Genomic DNA, 16,617 nt, shown 5'->3' with positions numbered 1-16,617 from the left:
TGTTTGTCATGACGTTAGTTTTATTGCCATTGGTTTGGTCAGTGGTGTTGGTGAGTGAGCACAGTGATCACAGTGGCTTACAGCATGAGGACCCTCACAGGGGTCAAAGGTCAATGAAACACAGATGACATCATCAGGGCCCGAGGTTAACTCTTACATCATCGACTCGGCAGGTTTTGGCTGGTGACTCGTCAACGTCGAGCCCCGAGTGTCGTCACTATCGTTAACACGGCTACTCATTAATTAAGCTACTTATCAGCTAATCGATTGTCTAATCTACACTTATGGATGGAAGACTGTGGTTTACAGGAAGTCACAGAGACACAGTTACAGTAAATAACCAATGTTTGGATGGATGAGGTCACCACATGGCTGAGTTTGGGCTGGAAACAGATGGGACTGAACTCTGATGGGACCTGCACGATTCAAACACGACGTTCACTGATTATCATTTTAGTTTCTGCACCAAAGTGACAGAAGACGGTAAGATAAACTGATTATTTGTTTTTCTGGAAGCTCAAGTGGATGAAAAGGTCTGAACGATAAAAATAAAATTCTCAACACGACTTCAGAATGTGACAAACAGTCAAAATTATATTATTTGTCGTACTAGTCTGAATAAGTCTTAGTCTTATATAATTAGTTTACTTTCTTCTTTGATCTCTCTTCATTTTCCTTGCATAATGTTCAATTAAAAATAAATTAGTTACTCTACATTGGAGAGAGTAAAAGAAAAAATAAACATGTTCGCTGATGATGTTGTGCTTTCTGTTCGTCATAATTTACGGAAAAACAACCTTAAATTCACAATTAAGTTATTATTTTGACTAAGCCTGATAATCAGAAAGAATTCCATTTTGTTTTCATTTAATTAATCATCCTGATATAATTGCCCCGACCAATAGATACCAAATGATGAGGTTGTTAGGAGCAGTTAGCTTCAAGCTAAAATTTCTGGAGTTTTAATTTTTACCATGTTTTTTAATCTAATTTAGCTCAATATAAATCTCTTTCATCCCAGTTTGAAACCATCATGGCTTCATGTTTTTGTGAGAAGTAAAAATTCCCTCTCGTTATGTTTCCAGCCCGAGAGAACCGGGTCTCTGTTTCCAGCCCAAACACAGGGGAGAGTTCCCGCCGGAGGAGAGCGCCCCCTGCTGCTTCCATCACTATAACATCCAACCTGAGGTCACCTCCCATAACAACTCGTAGGTAAGAAAGCAGTTTCTTCATAATAGTCGAGGATGTTGTTGATTGTTGTTTCTCTACTTGTTCTTTTAAAATTTTGAGGATAAAAAACAAAAAAAAACAAAAAACATTTTGGCAATGTTTTTGGCTATAAACACTTAAAAACAATTTCAAAAATTATCTAAAAAATAATGCACAGTGAAACCTGACCATGTCACCTATTGAGAAATCCCAAATTTGAAAAGCTGTGCTGTGAGTGAATCCACTCTGCGCCGGTCTGAAAACAAACTCCGGGTGTTTTTTTGGGAAACAGACGCTCTCCTCTGAAGGAAACCAGCTGACGGTTAAGTTTGTTTGACAGTATCGATCATCAAAACCTGCGGTGGACGGTCAGACAGACAGACAGATTATATTCAGTTTGTTTTTAAAGAGTTTTATACTCAGGGGCTGAATTTTCCTTGACAAGTTACTAGTTAATATGTTTGGATGAGATAAAATGTTTGGGTGCACAAGATAATAAGATTATATTCTTTTAACTTGTGTGAGCAAGATAAAAAGGGAGTCTAAAAACTATCTGCATCATAATTTGAGTGTAACTGTAGAACTTAAACTCCTCCTCAGGTCATTAAAACACAACACAGAGGAGACTGTATGAGCTCATCTTATCTGAAGTTTTCTCAGTCGTCTGTCTGACCGTTCATCCAAAACACAACAAACTGAAGCTCGACTCTTTGCATAGCATGTTCAGTTCACACCTTCCCCAAATCACCTGTCGGTGACGTCACTCTGACATCACTGCTGGTCAGTGTTAGAGACAGACTGATGGCGGGTTTATTGATATCTTAATGGCAGCTTTTCAATCACCGTGATTAAACAGAATCTCTTGTATAAACATACACGTGGACATTATTATAAAAAAATATTGAAAAAGTATTTGGTTTATTCATTGTTGTCTGTGTGAGAGATCCTCTCCTCTATTACAGAGTAAAGAAAACTAATATTTTGAATATTACAGCTTTTCTCTTGAAATAATGTGATTTTTTTTTTTGCATATTCCAACTTTATCCTCAAAATATTAGCACTTAAATAACACAAAATATTACAATTCGTCCTTGAAATATTATGGCTTTTCTTTAAAGGCGCAGTGTGTTGAATTTAGTGGCGTCTAGTGGAACAGACTTGGCAGAAACAAGAATCATGGTGTTTTCGTTACCTTAGAATGAGCCCTTTATATCTATAGAGGGAGCCCGCCATGTTGCACCGCCATGTTTCTACAGTAGCCCAGAATGGACATTTCGCAGCCAATGTGCTTGGAAGGGGAGGGGCTTATTCAGTTGGTTGCAATCTGCAGCCTCACCACCAAATGCCACTAAACCCTACACACTGCTCCTTTAAATATTACAACTTTATCTCAAAATATTCAACTTTACTTCTGAAATATTTCGTATGTTACATAAAAGTTGTTCTTTTTGTTTAAAAATTAAAGCTGTATTGATTGTTTTTTGTTTTTTTTTGTTTTGTTTTTGTCCAGCTGATCATACGACAGGAGTAGTGTGTTTACTTTTTGTGTAAAAAGCAAAACTAGGAAATAAAAGAGACTTAAAAAGCTCCGTAGAGCTGCAAAGAGGGCAGGATGTATTCATTATCACAAATTTTAATTTATTATTTATATTGAAAATCCCTTATCAGTCTGTCTCTAGTCAGAGTGAGGAAGGAAAAACATTCAAATTCCTTAAAAAAAAAACCTTAATAATCACCTTAATTATTAGTATACAGCACATCTCTGTATCTGTACAGGCATGATGACAGTTTTACAGCAGTGAGTCACGTTTTACAGCACCTGCAGAGTGGTTTACAGTTTTGGACCAAAGATACTGTCACAACAAGTTTTTTGGCAGAAGAGCACACAGACAAAATGACACAAAACAACATCAGATTTTGGTAATGTACATTTCATTTTTTCAAGTTGTTTTTTTTCATATTTTCTTGTGTCTTGAATGGCTGCAGATTTGTACTTTTTTTCTCACCTTCTGACCCACCCAGGCTCCAGTCCAGAGACGAGATGTTAAAACATTAAAACATTAAATGATACATGTCGATTTTAAAAATAAAGATTCTACATTTAAAATGTCCGTTTGATCGTAGTTAAGGTTTCTACAAAATACTGCCTCAGGTTAGTTTTATTAGTGAAATAACACTTCTCAGTGGCACCTTTTGATCTCTAATCTTACTAGTTTCAATAATCAGTATAATTAATAATCTCTGTACGTCATCAGTGTTGGTTCACACTCGTGTCTGTTAAATTGTTTTTCTTCTAATATTTCTCGGCTGTGTTCAAATTTTTGTTTAATTTTTAAAACTTTTGTTTAAAAAGATCATGTGAACCGTCTTTTAATCATTTCCATCGCAAAGAGAGCGAGAGGCCGACTGAGCTGATTGGCTAATTGGCTAACTAGCCGACAGGAAGTGGCTCCTGTGTCGACCATATTGTGTAACAGCTCATGTAAATTGATTTATCACCAATATATTCTCCAGTTTCTGCCTGTGGTTGGTGTCTGGAGGCTTGCACTGACTGCTGGGATATGTAGTCATAAAAAAAACAGATTTTTTTTTTATGTTTCTGCTGCATCTTGTAGGTGTTTGTGTTGCAGCTACAGACTGTTCAGGTGGACAGTAGCTGTACTGCTGCATATTCAGATAGCAGTTTGTGGTGTATTCTCCCTTTTTCTGCATCAGTTCAGCCTCAGACAGAACAACCTTCATCAGAAACAATCAGCAGTTATTTAGTCTTTATTTGACATTTTTCATCTTCAGTTTTAAAACTTAATTTATTCCTCTGCCAAAATATAAAGTATGTGAAAAAATATTCTATTTAATGAGAAGAGCAGATAAACTTTTCCTTCTTTGAGGAAATAATAATAATAAAGTGAGAATGTGAGCCGTGGGGGGTCTGAGAGAAAAACACTGATATTCATTAAAACACACAGAGAAAAAAAAAGCTATCAGGCTAAAATCATCTAAAGCTAAAACTCTTAAAACACTTGAGCACTTTGAAAATTAGAAATCAAAAAAGTAAAGAAAAGAAAAAAAAAAAAAAAAAGAGATTCCCTTTCGTAGTGTGTTCGGAGCCACACGAAGCCTCAACAGCCTTAACATCACTGCATCGCAGCAAACCCTCAGAAAGAAAAGCTCCGCCCCTCGCTGCTTGTTCACGTTAGCCGGTCAGACGCTGCCTGAAGGCCTCACAGCACCAACGCGTGTTCATTTTAGATTTAAAGCCACAAAAATGTGACACTTTTCTTGTCAAAAAAAATCAGTTTTACAGTTTTCATTTCTGTTTAAATCCGCAGCGTAAGATGTTTACCCGACGCTGCAGATTTTTAGTTTATTACATTTCCATTAGTGTTGGAGAACCTTGAAAGCTGCGACGTAAGACAAGACAACGAGGGATTTTTCCTCCCTCGGTCCTCGCCCGCTAGCAGCCGGCTGAGACGCGGACGCCGCCGCCCAAATGTTTTGCATAAAAAGCTGAAAGAAGGTTGTTTTTTTTTTTTTTTTAAAGTTTGAATGAGAAGTGAGGTAGCCTGAAGCTCGAGTTGGTCGCAGCCGGCGCCGCGTTGCTCGTGTTCGCCGGCTAAACGTGAACAATCAGCCACAAATCATCATCATCACAATTACATACTGCATCAAATATAGATAACACCCAAAGATATTCAATATATATATTTTATACTGTATGTATAAGCAAAATAAAAGCCTCCACAAAATAAATCTCTGAATTATTTTACAATATGTAAAACAAAACACGATTTCTAACACGATTCCTTTAAAAGTGCTAGCAACATTATTTTACAACAATGTGCAAATGTATGTAGTTTTTAGTATATTTTACATTCTAATCATGATGTTTCCCCCCCCCCCCCCCCCATGATAGGTGGATGGTGAGTGGTTGCTAGGAGACAGAGTTGTAGACACGCCCCCCGCAGACTGCTGATTGGTGGGATATAGACCAGAGCCGTACACAGGACGTCCTGTAGGGCTCTGGGTTTGGCTAGTCAACCGTACGGACTCTAAAGTTAAGACAACGACGTAAGGCAACGCTTGGCATCACGCTGAGTCCTCCAGCTCTCCATCAGCTGATCTGCCTGCAGGCAAGACTCGTTCTCTATTAACTACGGGGCTCCAGGAACTAGACCAGAACACACAAGTATTAACAAGATGGCAGCCTTGTTTGGATCTGAGGTCACATTTCAGGTAATCTTTAGTGAACACGAGCAAATTGTGATGTTTTCTGGATGTTCTTAGACAGAAAAGTTTGGAAAAGCTGCAATTTATGGAACTGATGGACACCTGTCAGACTTATTATCAAACCTAATTGAGGAAGAATTGGACTAATTGCCAAATTATTGATTAAATCTGACAGTAAAAGAAACTTTTATGGCAATATTCAGTGAAAAACATCCTTTATTTATATGTAACAAGGCTTAATGCTTGTCCTGGAGACCAGCCACAGTGTTACTGTCCAATTCAGTGTCTAGTGAGGAAAAAAAAAAAAAATTGTGGCACAAATGTAAAAAATGGCAACTTTACAGGTCAGATGTTGGTACCGTCGTCATGTGGAGCTGTTGAGGAGGAGGTGGCGTGATGTTTGGCGGGAGGACCGCAGCGTTAACGAGACCGATGAGACGAGGCAGAGAGAAGAGAAGAGTGAACAGGTTGATATTGGCAGCCTGGAGCCCTGGTCTGGGATCAGCCCTAGCAGGGCGAGAATCGCTCCGTTTGGCACTTCAGTCGACCCGGGGACGCATTGAACGAAGCCCGACCTTTGACCCGATTCGGACACAGGCCTGAACCCTCCCCCCCCCCACCTCGGACAGGAGGAGGTCAGATACGAAAAATATGAAGGGGTTAAAGGTCAGATCCAGTGTGAATTCAGTCTCAGTGTTTATATTTTGACTGTTTTGTCTTAGTTGCAGCTGTCTGAAGCTGAACTGTGTCTAATTAACTTCTAATTAGTTTCTGTCTCTTTTCACAGGCTGTAACTCTGAGCTTCATCTGCTGACGGCTGCAACATCAGGTACAGTTTAAAATATGTGTTATTGCTGTTGATAAAACAGTCTTAACTTAAGGATTTAACTTGCTTTTAAATGTGAAAATGGCCGAATTAACCTGTTTGTAGGGGTAAAATAGTGACAAATCATAATTACCAAAAGCCTGTTCGTTTTGGTCGACCAACTTTCCAAAATATAAAGATATTCAGTTTACGATCACATAAAAAATCAAGAAGCTGGAAGGAGAGAATGTTTGTTCCATAACCGATATAGTAAGTGAAGTAATTAAGTCCCTGGTGTGATATTGTAGAGAGCTCAGTGAACGGACCCTTTTGAGTCGAGACTGTTTTGTTGCCCTTCTTACTTTTCCTAGGAAACCGGACTCGAGCTGCGAGGTTCATTCTTGAGAGAAACAGCAGCTTGAATAAGTTGTTCCTGAACTTCGCCTTTTGTTTCCAAAGCTTTCACCCATCCCTTGTGGCCTTCCTCAGCAGATTCCAAGAGGCTCGAGAGTTTGAAAGCTTCGGAAACAACAAGCTCCTCCTCGGCGATGAATCACCTTCACCGACTCTGTTAGAAGTGGTTTTTTGATGCTGTTTGGACTCGGAGGTTTGGAAAAAGTGATTTTTTAAAACATTCAGCTGTTGAAACATTTAATATGAAAAAAACACATTTAGGGAACAATTGAATTCACACTGGACCCTTCCTTCCAAAAATCAGATCTATTGTCGCCTGAGTGAATCAAGCCTCGGTGTGACTGTCGATAACAGATCAGAGGTCAGAGGTCAGACAGGAAACACACGCTGCTCAGGACGGTTCTGGGATCGATAGCAGGAGCTGGTGATTCACAGTATTTTAGCTTCGGGACTGAAAGGAAAGAGAGCGGCGCCGATATGTCGAAACAACCGAAACATCAGGTTTTTAGAATTTAGATCAATAAGAGGCTTCGACAATCAAAGTGTCACGTAAAGTGCTGACAAACAGGCGTAAAGACATATAAGACTCGTTAAACCGGAACAGTCTGACGATGCGTTCAGGACTCGCTGAGCTCAAGTTTTCGGCTTCCTGGCAGCGTGATGCGTTCATGGACCTCTTGGTTGCGTCGTATCAGGAACTCATGAGCGATCGAACCTGCTTTCACACTTCAGTCCTGTTGCCAAATTATTATAGTTTGTGTGGTAATAAAAGCCACAAAGTGTTTTGTTTTAGTGTGTCAGAGCAACCAAACCTCCAGGATTTGAACCCTTCTCGATCGTTCCCGAGTCCTGATACGTCGCAAACAACCTCTGGTAATTTTCCGGGGGTTCAGTCAGTCTGTCTGTCTAGAACTCTGTCTTAATAAACAGCCATTACACCCACACAGCTCCATGAAGTGTCACAAAATTTAGAATTTAGAAAAGTTTCAATTTGACACAAACTAGTTTCGACTCTTGAGCTCAGATGTTGCGGCGCAAAAAAAATCAGCGTTCGTTAGCTGCTGTTTAATGTTAATATGATGATGAGTAATGACAGGCTGTGTGTGTGTGTGTAATGGCCGTCTATAAGGTATGTAAATGTGTGTGTGTCTGCATGTTGAATCCACCCGCCCAACACCCAAAACAAGATTGCATCGATACCCCAACATCCGCTTGACGGGAGACGTTCAGCAGCTTTTTTTTTTTGAACACAGTGAGACTCCGTTCCTCTTCAGCCCCTCCAGGGTTTTGGTTATTTTTGCATTAAATTTGGGATTACCCACATCCTGTATTTTATGGGGTTTTTTTTGTTAAATGTCATTTAAATAGTCAATATTTACATTATCCTCATGACAACCGTTGAAATCGAAGCCCTTTACGCTTAAAGAACCCAGTGAGCTGCTGGTTTTAATCACAATAGTTTGTCTTAATCTGGAGAAAGATGGATTTGTTGTTGTTGCCGTAATTAAAACCACCCTCCTGGAGGAGCTCCCTCATTCCCTTATTCCATCCTTTACAGGTATTAGAGATCCTCTTTGGTCTGCCTGGTGACGTTCGGAGGAGCGATCAATTAAATCGATCCCAACAGACCCGATGATCCATCGATCGAGGGAGACCGACGGGATCGATCCTCTTAAAGGAGTCCTTTCCGAGGCCTGGTACTGAGTGGAGGTAAATCTGAAGGTTGTGTGCACTGGGGGAGATGAGGTGTCGGCCATCTTGTTGTAGGTGGAGGACGGACGGACGGACGGACGGATGGATGGATGGAGATGGAGTGCTGCGATTGGAGGAGCCCGGCTCACATGACGCTCTCGAAGATGATGACCTTGTTGTCGTCCGTGCCAGGAGACAGCGAGGTCAGGGACTTGATGTCGGGGGCCATGTACTCCAGGTGATGGACCCCCCACACCGGAGTGGTCAGGTGGGCCCAGCGCTGCAACACACACACACAAGCAGGAAACATCAGTGCACATGCAGACAGGAAACCGGTTCAGACGCTCTGATTGGTTAAAGAGGAGCCAAATCAGCATGAGGTCTCATTAGAGCTGAGATCTTTTATTACTGCGGTGAACAAGCAGCTCTGTGGTTTACCGCTAATGTCAAATATCTTTTTTTTATTGCACTTTACAAACCAAAAATAATTTTAATAGATAAAAAGGATTAGCGGTTAGCGCAGCTAGCCGGAGAGCCAAAGTTAAATATGTCACAATGTACTACTGCGGCATACTTTTCATAGTTATGTAGGATATAGTACAGTATGACATATTATACTTTACTATAACAGATGGTCAGGATTAGATTTTAGGCTTTAAATAGTTTTGGGTTTGGTTAAAGTTTAATCATTAGTTTCTTTATGGGAAAAGGTTCCACAGTATTTTCCCTCCAATGTAAATAAATATACACAGAGTTACAATATGGACGCCAGTTATAAATGTTGCACCTTCTTTCCTGACAAATCCAATTTTTCCTTTATTTTCTGTCTTTATAATGACTAAATACTACAAAAAAGAACCAACTGACGACTAAAATCCTGACGTTAAATGCATTTATCTACAGAGATAAACAAAGGGAGCGTCAGAGTGTCGTCGGTGTGTTTGTCTGGTGTCGGTGTCGGCGGTCGCTGACCTCTCTGAAGGTTCCCTTGGCTCTGAAGAGTTTGTAGAGGACGCTGACCGGGATGCAGAGCATGGAGGACAGAGCCAGGCACCAGCCAATCACCTCGCCCCACCACGGATACACGTACATGTTGTTGTAGGTCAGCGGCTTGTAGTTCACCAGGTGGAACAGAAAGATGCCCTGCAGAGAGGAAGAGGAGGAGGAAGAAGGTATTAAATGGTCATAAAACAGGACAAATTTACTGAAAATGAACCGTTTGAAGTACATTTTTCTGCAAATTGTTATTAAATGTGTTCTATTATTATTATTATTAATTAAATAAATCAGTTCCTGGTTATGGGATGCGATCGGTAGTAAGTTGCATTAAGTTATTGACTTTCTCTGTATGAAGTGTGAATGAGGAATTACATCTGGGGATAGTTTTGATCTCTGACCTTTGAACCACATATCAAGAATGTCAGTAAATCTGCCTTTTCAGCAGTAAATCCAGGATCCGTCTGTTGTTTTTATTCAGTTTTGTGTCTGTTGGTCGATTTTGTGTCGAGTTTCAAGAATATTAAAAATGCAGAAAAAAATGCAATTTTTCTGAATTTCTTGTCAAGTATATTTTACTAACTGTAAGTCTATGACTGACTAAACCATGATACACTTTCATATGATAGTATAATATATAGATTATATAATAATAAATGTGATCATTTAGTAACACTGAGTGAACGCAGAAAAACTATGACAGTAACTAGTATTTGTGATGTTAATGTACAAGTGTGTGTGTGTGTGTGTGTGTGTGTGTATCGGTGTTGTTCAGTCTTACTATGCAGACGCACGGAGTTATAAAGGACCAGCACCACTTCATCCAGGGGAAGGGCCGGTAGCCAATCATACGAGCTACATCGTCCATGAAGCGGTCAGCACCTGCAGTAGATTATGACATCATCAACCAACGAGGAAACCGTTACTACACAGTAGAAACCTACAACATGACATCATTAACTGGTTTATTTCCCTGTGACTGATACACTGATATACTATGTCATACTTTATTATGACATTCCTGACTATATAATACTATGTTACACTTTACCTACTATAATATGTTTACTATGACATATTATACTGTGTTATACTTTACTGAGATATACATATATCTTATGAGAGAACAGTGTGTCATAGTAAAGTTTACAATGGTTTACTTTGCTATGACTCACTTTACTATGACAAACTTATGTCATACTACAATATATACTACAGTATGTAGCACATTTTGCCTACTATAATATGTTTACAATGACATATTATACTGTGTTATACTTTACTGAGATATACATATATCTTATGAGAGAACAGTGTGTCATAGTAAAGTTTAGCATGTGGCCGATTTTTCAATGACAACTATACAATGGTTTACTTTGCTATGACTCACTTTACTATGACAAACTTATGTCATACTACAATATATACTACAGTATGTAGCACATTTTGCTGTGACATACTGCACTATGTTAAATAACACACTTTACCCTCACATACAATAACATTTTGTACTATGAAACAAATATATTTAAACACTCTAAATCACGACTTACTTCACAGTCACGTCACGTAACACCACTATTCATGTATCTATTCTGGGCTCAGATACTTCACTGACATGCGCGCATGCCTCAACTGTGCTCTGAAATACTACACTATGTGTGTGTGTGTGTGTGTGTGTGTGTGTGTGTGTGTGTGTGTGTGTGTGTGTGTGTGTGTGTGTGTGTGTGTGTGTGTGTTGCGTACCGTAGACCCAGGCAACTACTATGCATTCCCAGAATGCTTGCCACAACAGAGTCATTCCACTGGCCGAATAGTAGTCAAACAATTGGAAGACGTACATCCCTCCCTGCAGAGAGAGAAACAGATCAGCGTATAAGAAGATAAAGTGTTGATGAGACTAACTGACCTTTTTCTACCTTCAGTTAACAGTTCGGTTTGTTTATTCGCTCTTTTTTGGCTGCCAGTTAGTAATAAAGACGCCACTTTTTGAAGTGGTGGAAATCATCTCAGAAGTCTGTAACTGACCTGCGTCACCATGGAGAGATCAATAATGAAGCACAGTAAACAGCATATCGCCACGGCGATCTCCCTCTTGTAGCGATGGTAGTTTTTTCCAGGAAACAGATCCAGAATTCCAGTAATAAAACCTTCCACTCCGACGAACTGAAGAGAGACAGAGAGAGAAAACCAGATAAACAACAAGGATATGAGTGAATATGATGGATTATCTGTTGTCATTTTTGTACAAGCTGTTTATGTTTCAGTTTTTTGTCAAATTTACATAATAATCATCGTCAGTGAACGTAGCTGAAAGGAAAGACAGTTTCTGCTGCTTTCAATGGGCCTCGTGCATCAATGTTTTCTTATTTTTCTCTTAGATTTTGTTTTTGCATCCAGAAAATCCTACAAAAAACTCTCTTAACTGCCTGAACTTGTTGTAAATCGCCGCCTGTTCATGAGGAAGTGCATGATCCACGCCCCTGAAAACAGCCATATAAGGCTCCACGTGTTTGTGGGCGACTTTCATTCACAAAAAAGTTCCCAAAGAGTGTAAAAAAAAAAACCACACAGCGCAGCTTCAAATCCTGCTTCCAGACATCAGAAGACAAAACACAGAACAAATTTAAGACATTTAATTTATTAATCATCATCAGAGCGTCGCTGCACTGTGACAGAAATAAAGAAGAAAAAAACATCTTTCTAAAGCAAAGCGCTGCTCGGCGACGGTCGGCGGTAATGTGACCGTCACAGAGATATATCAGAGGAGAGAATATTACAGCCTACAGTACGTAATATTACACTGTCAGCTGCAACACAACATGATACTGGACACACAGAGAGCTGCAGACACACTGAGGCAGCTGCTGTCGGAGCTGAGAGAAGTTTCCAACATCTACTGACATGTAGAAGAAACATAAATTCTACAAAGCTTTTAAATAAATTGGCAGCCATGATGATGAAAATATGGTAAACAGAATATAAATTTTGCACAGCTTTGCTTATATATATATATATATATATATATATATATATATATATATATATACATATTACAGTTTCTCGGCTGTGAAGGAAAAGGCAGAGATGATCTATTCATGACACGTCCGACAGCTCTGAGCTCGTAAATCTTCTTCGTACCTCTGAGAGAAAGTACGAGAAAACTGCTGAACGTCAGAAAAAAGTTCTTAAATCACTCGAACGTGCATCTTGAGAAGGAATCTGTCGGTTCAAGAGCTTCTAGCATGAAGCCTGTTGATCCCATCAGTCACTGTTTTTCATTCTTTTCACTGTCGATATTCAGCAAAGTAAAATACTCGTTACTAAAATGCTGCACTTGGACTTTACCCGAGTATTTCCAGTTTCTGCTACTTTAAACGTTACTACATTTCAGAGGGAAATATTTGACTTTTTACTGCATTATATTTATTTGATAACTTTAGTTACTTCACAGATTGAGATTAATAACAGATCAACAGATAAATTATTATGGATTATTATAGATTCACACACTAACCAGCAGTTTATAAAGTCATTAAAATGAATCTCATCTTTACAAGCTGCAACATTAAAGTGATCAAATAATCAAATAGGAATAATAATCATTATTCTGCTTTTACTTTTGGTATTTTAAGTATATTTTGTGTGTTTCTATATTGTTTCAGTGATTCTTCCATCGCTGGTTCACTGCAGATCTTGTCATCGTATGTTTAGCAGCTTCTGGTCTCAACTGTGTCGCCGCATGATGATGATGATGATGATGATGATGACAAAACACAACAACATGATAACAGTGACTGAACAGCGACTGTGATGTTTAATCTGGTATCTCGGCGGTTAAACGTTCCTGCTGTCGTGTGTGTGTGTGTGTGTGATGCGTGCGTGTCGGTCACCTGACTGTCCAGTCCCAGCAGCAGCAGCATGAAGAAGAAGAGCGCCGCCCAGAGCGGAGCCACCGGCATCAGACTGACCGCCTTCGGGTACGCGATGAAGGCCAGACCTGGACCTGAAACACACACACACACACACACACACACACACACACACACACACACACACACACACACACACACACACACACAGATTAGCTCTGGATGCTACAAGAAAATAGATTCTAACATTTTCCTCGACAATTTCAGCTCTGACTGTTTAACTTTTCCAGAAGGAGTTTTGAGAGATTTGCAGAATTACGGCTCCATTAAAGCTTTAATGAGCCTCTGATTCCTTTAAATGAAGCAACGTCTGCTTATAAACTCCTGAAAGTCACAGCAGAGGCTGAAGGTCGGATCAGAATAGAGGAATAAAGGAACCTTTGAGGTGTCCAACAACAAACTACACAACCATATATGTTTATAAATGAGTCAAAATTCAATCCAAGACACTTTAGATTCATTCAAAATTACATTTCAGCAAAGACAAACCACTATTCCCAGATTATTTACTGTTTAACAGCCTGATCACAGGCAGAAACATTTACAACACCAGACAGGAAATCAGCATATTTACATCACTGATAAATGTTAAAAAACTTGCTAAACAGAATAATTCTCACATCTGGAGACACACAAACAGTTTGTCATCATCACAACAACTACAGAACATATTCTGTTTATTATATTATTTCTATGTATTTCTAAGTTGCTTTTCTATGTCTGTGTATTTCATGCTTCTCTTTAAAATAAACATTTAATAAATCAATAAATAAAATAAACAGACAGTTTGACTGAAGAGAAGGATGTAGGTTTAGTTTTATATATATTTTGATTTAATGAGGCCTGAGGAGGTAAAATTAATCAGTTAATGTGTCTCCTGGTTCCTGTTAGTGACTCTCAGCTCTTTCTGCTACAGTTTGGAACAACATGAAACTCTGCAGTGATTTATTTTTAAGTATCACAGCAAAGATTGAATAAGAAAGACAATAAATGAACTCAGTGATGTTTGAAAGATGTTCTTTATATCTGTAACTTAAACAGTCAAAAACAGACGGACTGAGCCTTTAAGCCTTTAGTCTCGTCTGGACGCACGTTTGTCTTGATTGACAGGTTCATCATCCAATCAGCTGTTCTCAGCTCTGCATCATCATCATCATCATCATCGCAGCCTTTAAATGAAAATTAAATTTACTGTGAATGCAGAAGCGACGTGTCGGTTTAAACGTCAGCAGCTGCAGATTAAAGGTGCATTACGCACATTTTAGACTTTAAAACACACACACACACACACACTGCACACGCCCACGCCGCCGTGTTTCTGTTTCTGTCGCCTCATTGTTACAGCGCCGAGCCTCATGAAATAAAGATGAGTCACATGTCATGAGGTGAAAGGCCCCAGTTAAATAATCCCTGCAGTTAATACTGCACGCACGCACACACACACACACACACACACACACACACACACACACGCAGTGATGCTAATACTTTAAACCATTGTAAACGCATCAGACAGGATTCACAGTAAATTGGATTTGTTTTTATTATTTTCACAGCGAGATTAAGACAAAAAAAGTTATTTCTCCCCGTGTCTCTCTCTCACACACACACACACACACACACACACACACACACACACACACACACACACACATTTAATCTCCGTTATGTACATCATCAATCAAAGATACACTGATGCTATTTTTTTCTGAGCACATTATTCCTATAAGCTTCAGTCTGGCGGTGTGATTGATGTACGAGCTGTCTTATTTCAGTCAAAACAATAATATCACAATCATCCGTCACGATGAAGAGCGTCTGTCTCCGTCTGCGTCCATGAATGAAACGCGGAGGAGGAGTCAAAAACCCAGAGACGAATCTATCAGAGAAACCTGAATCTGCTGCGAGGCGGCCGCAGTGCCGCAGCGTGCTTCACAGCCTTCTGAGGAGAGACTAAATATAACCGTGTGTGTTTGTGATGTCACGTCATGTGCTTCAGAGTTATTAATACACATACAGTTGGCTGACACACACACACACACACACACACACACACACACACACACACACACATACACACACACACACATGCAGAGTGCTCTGGGTTCATTCAGTCTTCACATGAAAACATCCGACTGGTTTGACATTTACGGACGAGGAGTTCAGACCTGTCACTGATGATTCTGATTGGTTTAGAGGTTGTAAAGCTGCATTAGTCAGTTTTAAGATGTTACCGATCACACTGAAGCACTTTATGGTTTCACTGCTGGTTATATATCGCTGAATCATTCCTCCGCTGTGAGTCAGAGCCTCACATCTTCATGCACAGACATCCTGGCTGCTCCTGAAGTCCTGCTTCAGGACTAAACTGGTTTATAACCTTTGTAATCCTGACATGCTGCTCATATCCTGAGTTTTCACAGTATCCACTCATAAGTAGTCTCTATAACCAGCAGTGGAAGAAGTATTCAGATCCTTAAATGCAGTAAAAGTACATAAGTATTATGAGCTTGATGTAGTTAAAGTATTGCAGTAAAAGTACATAAGTATTATGAGCTTGATGTAGTTAAAGTATTGCAGTAAAAGTACATAAGTATTATGAGCTTGATGTAGTTAAAGTATTGCAGTAAAAGTACATAAGTATTATGAGCTTGATGTAGTTAAAGTATTGCAGTAAAAGTACATAAGTATTATGAGCTTGATGTAGTTAAAGTATTGCAGTAAAAGTACATAAGTATTATGAGCTTGATGTAGTTAAAGTATTGCAGTAAAAGTACATAAGTATTATGAGCTTGATGTAGTTAAAGTATTGCAGTAAAAGTAGTGGTTTGGTCCCTCTGACTGATATATTATTATATATGACATCATTAGATTATTAATAGTGAAGCATCAGTGTTAGAGCAGCATGTTACTGTTGTAGCTGCTGGAGGTGGAGCTAGTTTACACTACTTTATATACAGTTAGCTAGTTTAGTCCAGTGGTTCCCAACCTAGGGGTCGGGCCCCTCCAACGGGTTACTGTTGGGTTATTGACTCAAACTACAGCTTGTTATAATCTAATCTACTCTTAATAACGTCACCTGCACGTCGTTTCATACAAGAAACAAAACATTTGAAACAGTTTTTAGCTAAAATTCGTTAGTGTAACATCAGAATAATCAGATTACTACTGAATACTGATTCTTAGTGTGTTTTATTATTATTAGTTATTGTTTTTAATAAGATAAAAAGTCATTTGAATCAAACAAGTGAAAAATATTAAAAAACAAACATGATAAAGCTTCAGTCAAACCTCTGTGTTGTTTGTTTTCCTGTGTGTGTGTGTGTGTGTGTGTAAACATGT

General features: G+C 39.2%; 1 protein-coding gene across 2 annotated transcripts in view; it reads right to left on the bottom strand.

Moving 5' to 3' along the window:
* Positions 1-16,617, bottom strand: part of slc6a8 (solute carrier family 6 member 8) — a 52,718-nt gene continuing 36,101 nt past the window's right edge. For both annotated transcript variants that reach the window (XM_067593462.1, XM_067593463.1), the window contains 6 exons: positions 13,237-13,349; positions 11,372-11,509; positions 11,090-11,192; positions 10,125-10,225; positions 9,320-9,490; positions 1-8,627 (listed from right to left, as the gene is read on the bottom strand). In XM_067593462.1, coding sequence (XP_067449563.1) covers positions 8,493-8,627; positions 9,320-9,490; positions 10,125-10,225; positions 11,090-11,192; positions 11,372-11,509; positions 13,237-13,349 — 761 coding nt within the window. In that variant the 3' untranslated portion in view covers positions 1-8,492. The remainder of the gene's footprint in view (positions 8,628-9,319; positions 9,491-10,124; positions 10,226-11,089; positions 11,193-11,371; positions 11,510-13,236; positions 13,350-16,617) is intronic.

Source organism: Thunnus thynnus, chromosome 6, assembly GCF_963924715.1.
Source record: "Thunnus thynnus chromosome 6, fThuThy2.1, whole genome shotgun sequence".
In the NCBI taxonomy this organism is placed as follows: domain Eukaryota; kingdom Metazoa; phylum Chordata; class Actinopteri; order Scombriformes; family Scombridae; genus Thunnus; species Thunnus thynnus.
The sequence above is the reverse complement of the archived record's forward strand: the minus strand, read 5'-3'. Positions and strand labels throughout refer to the sequence as shown.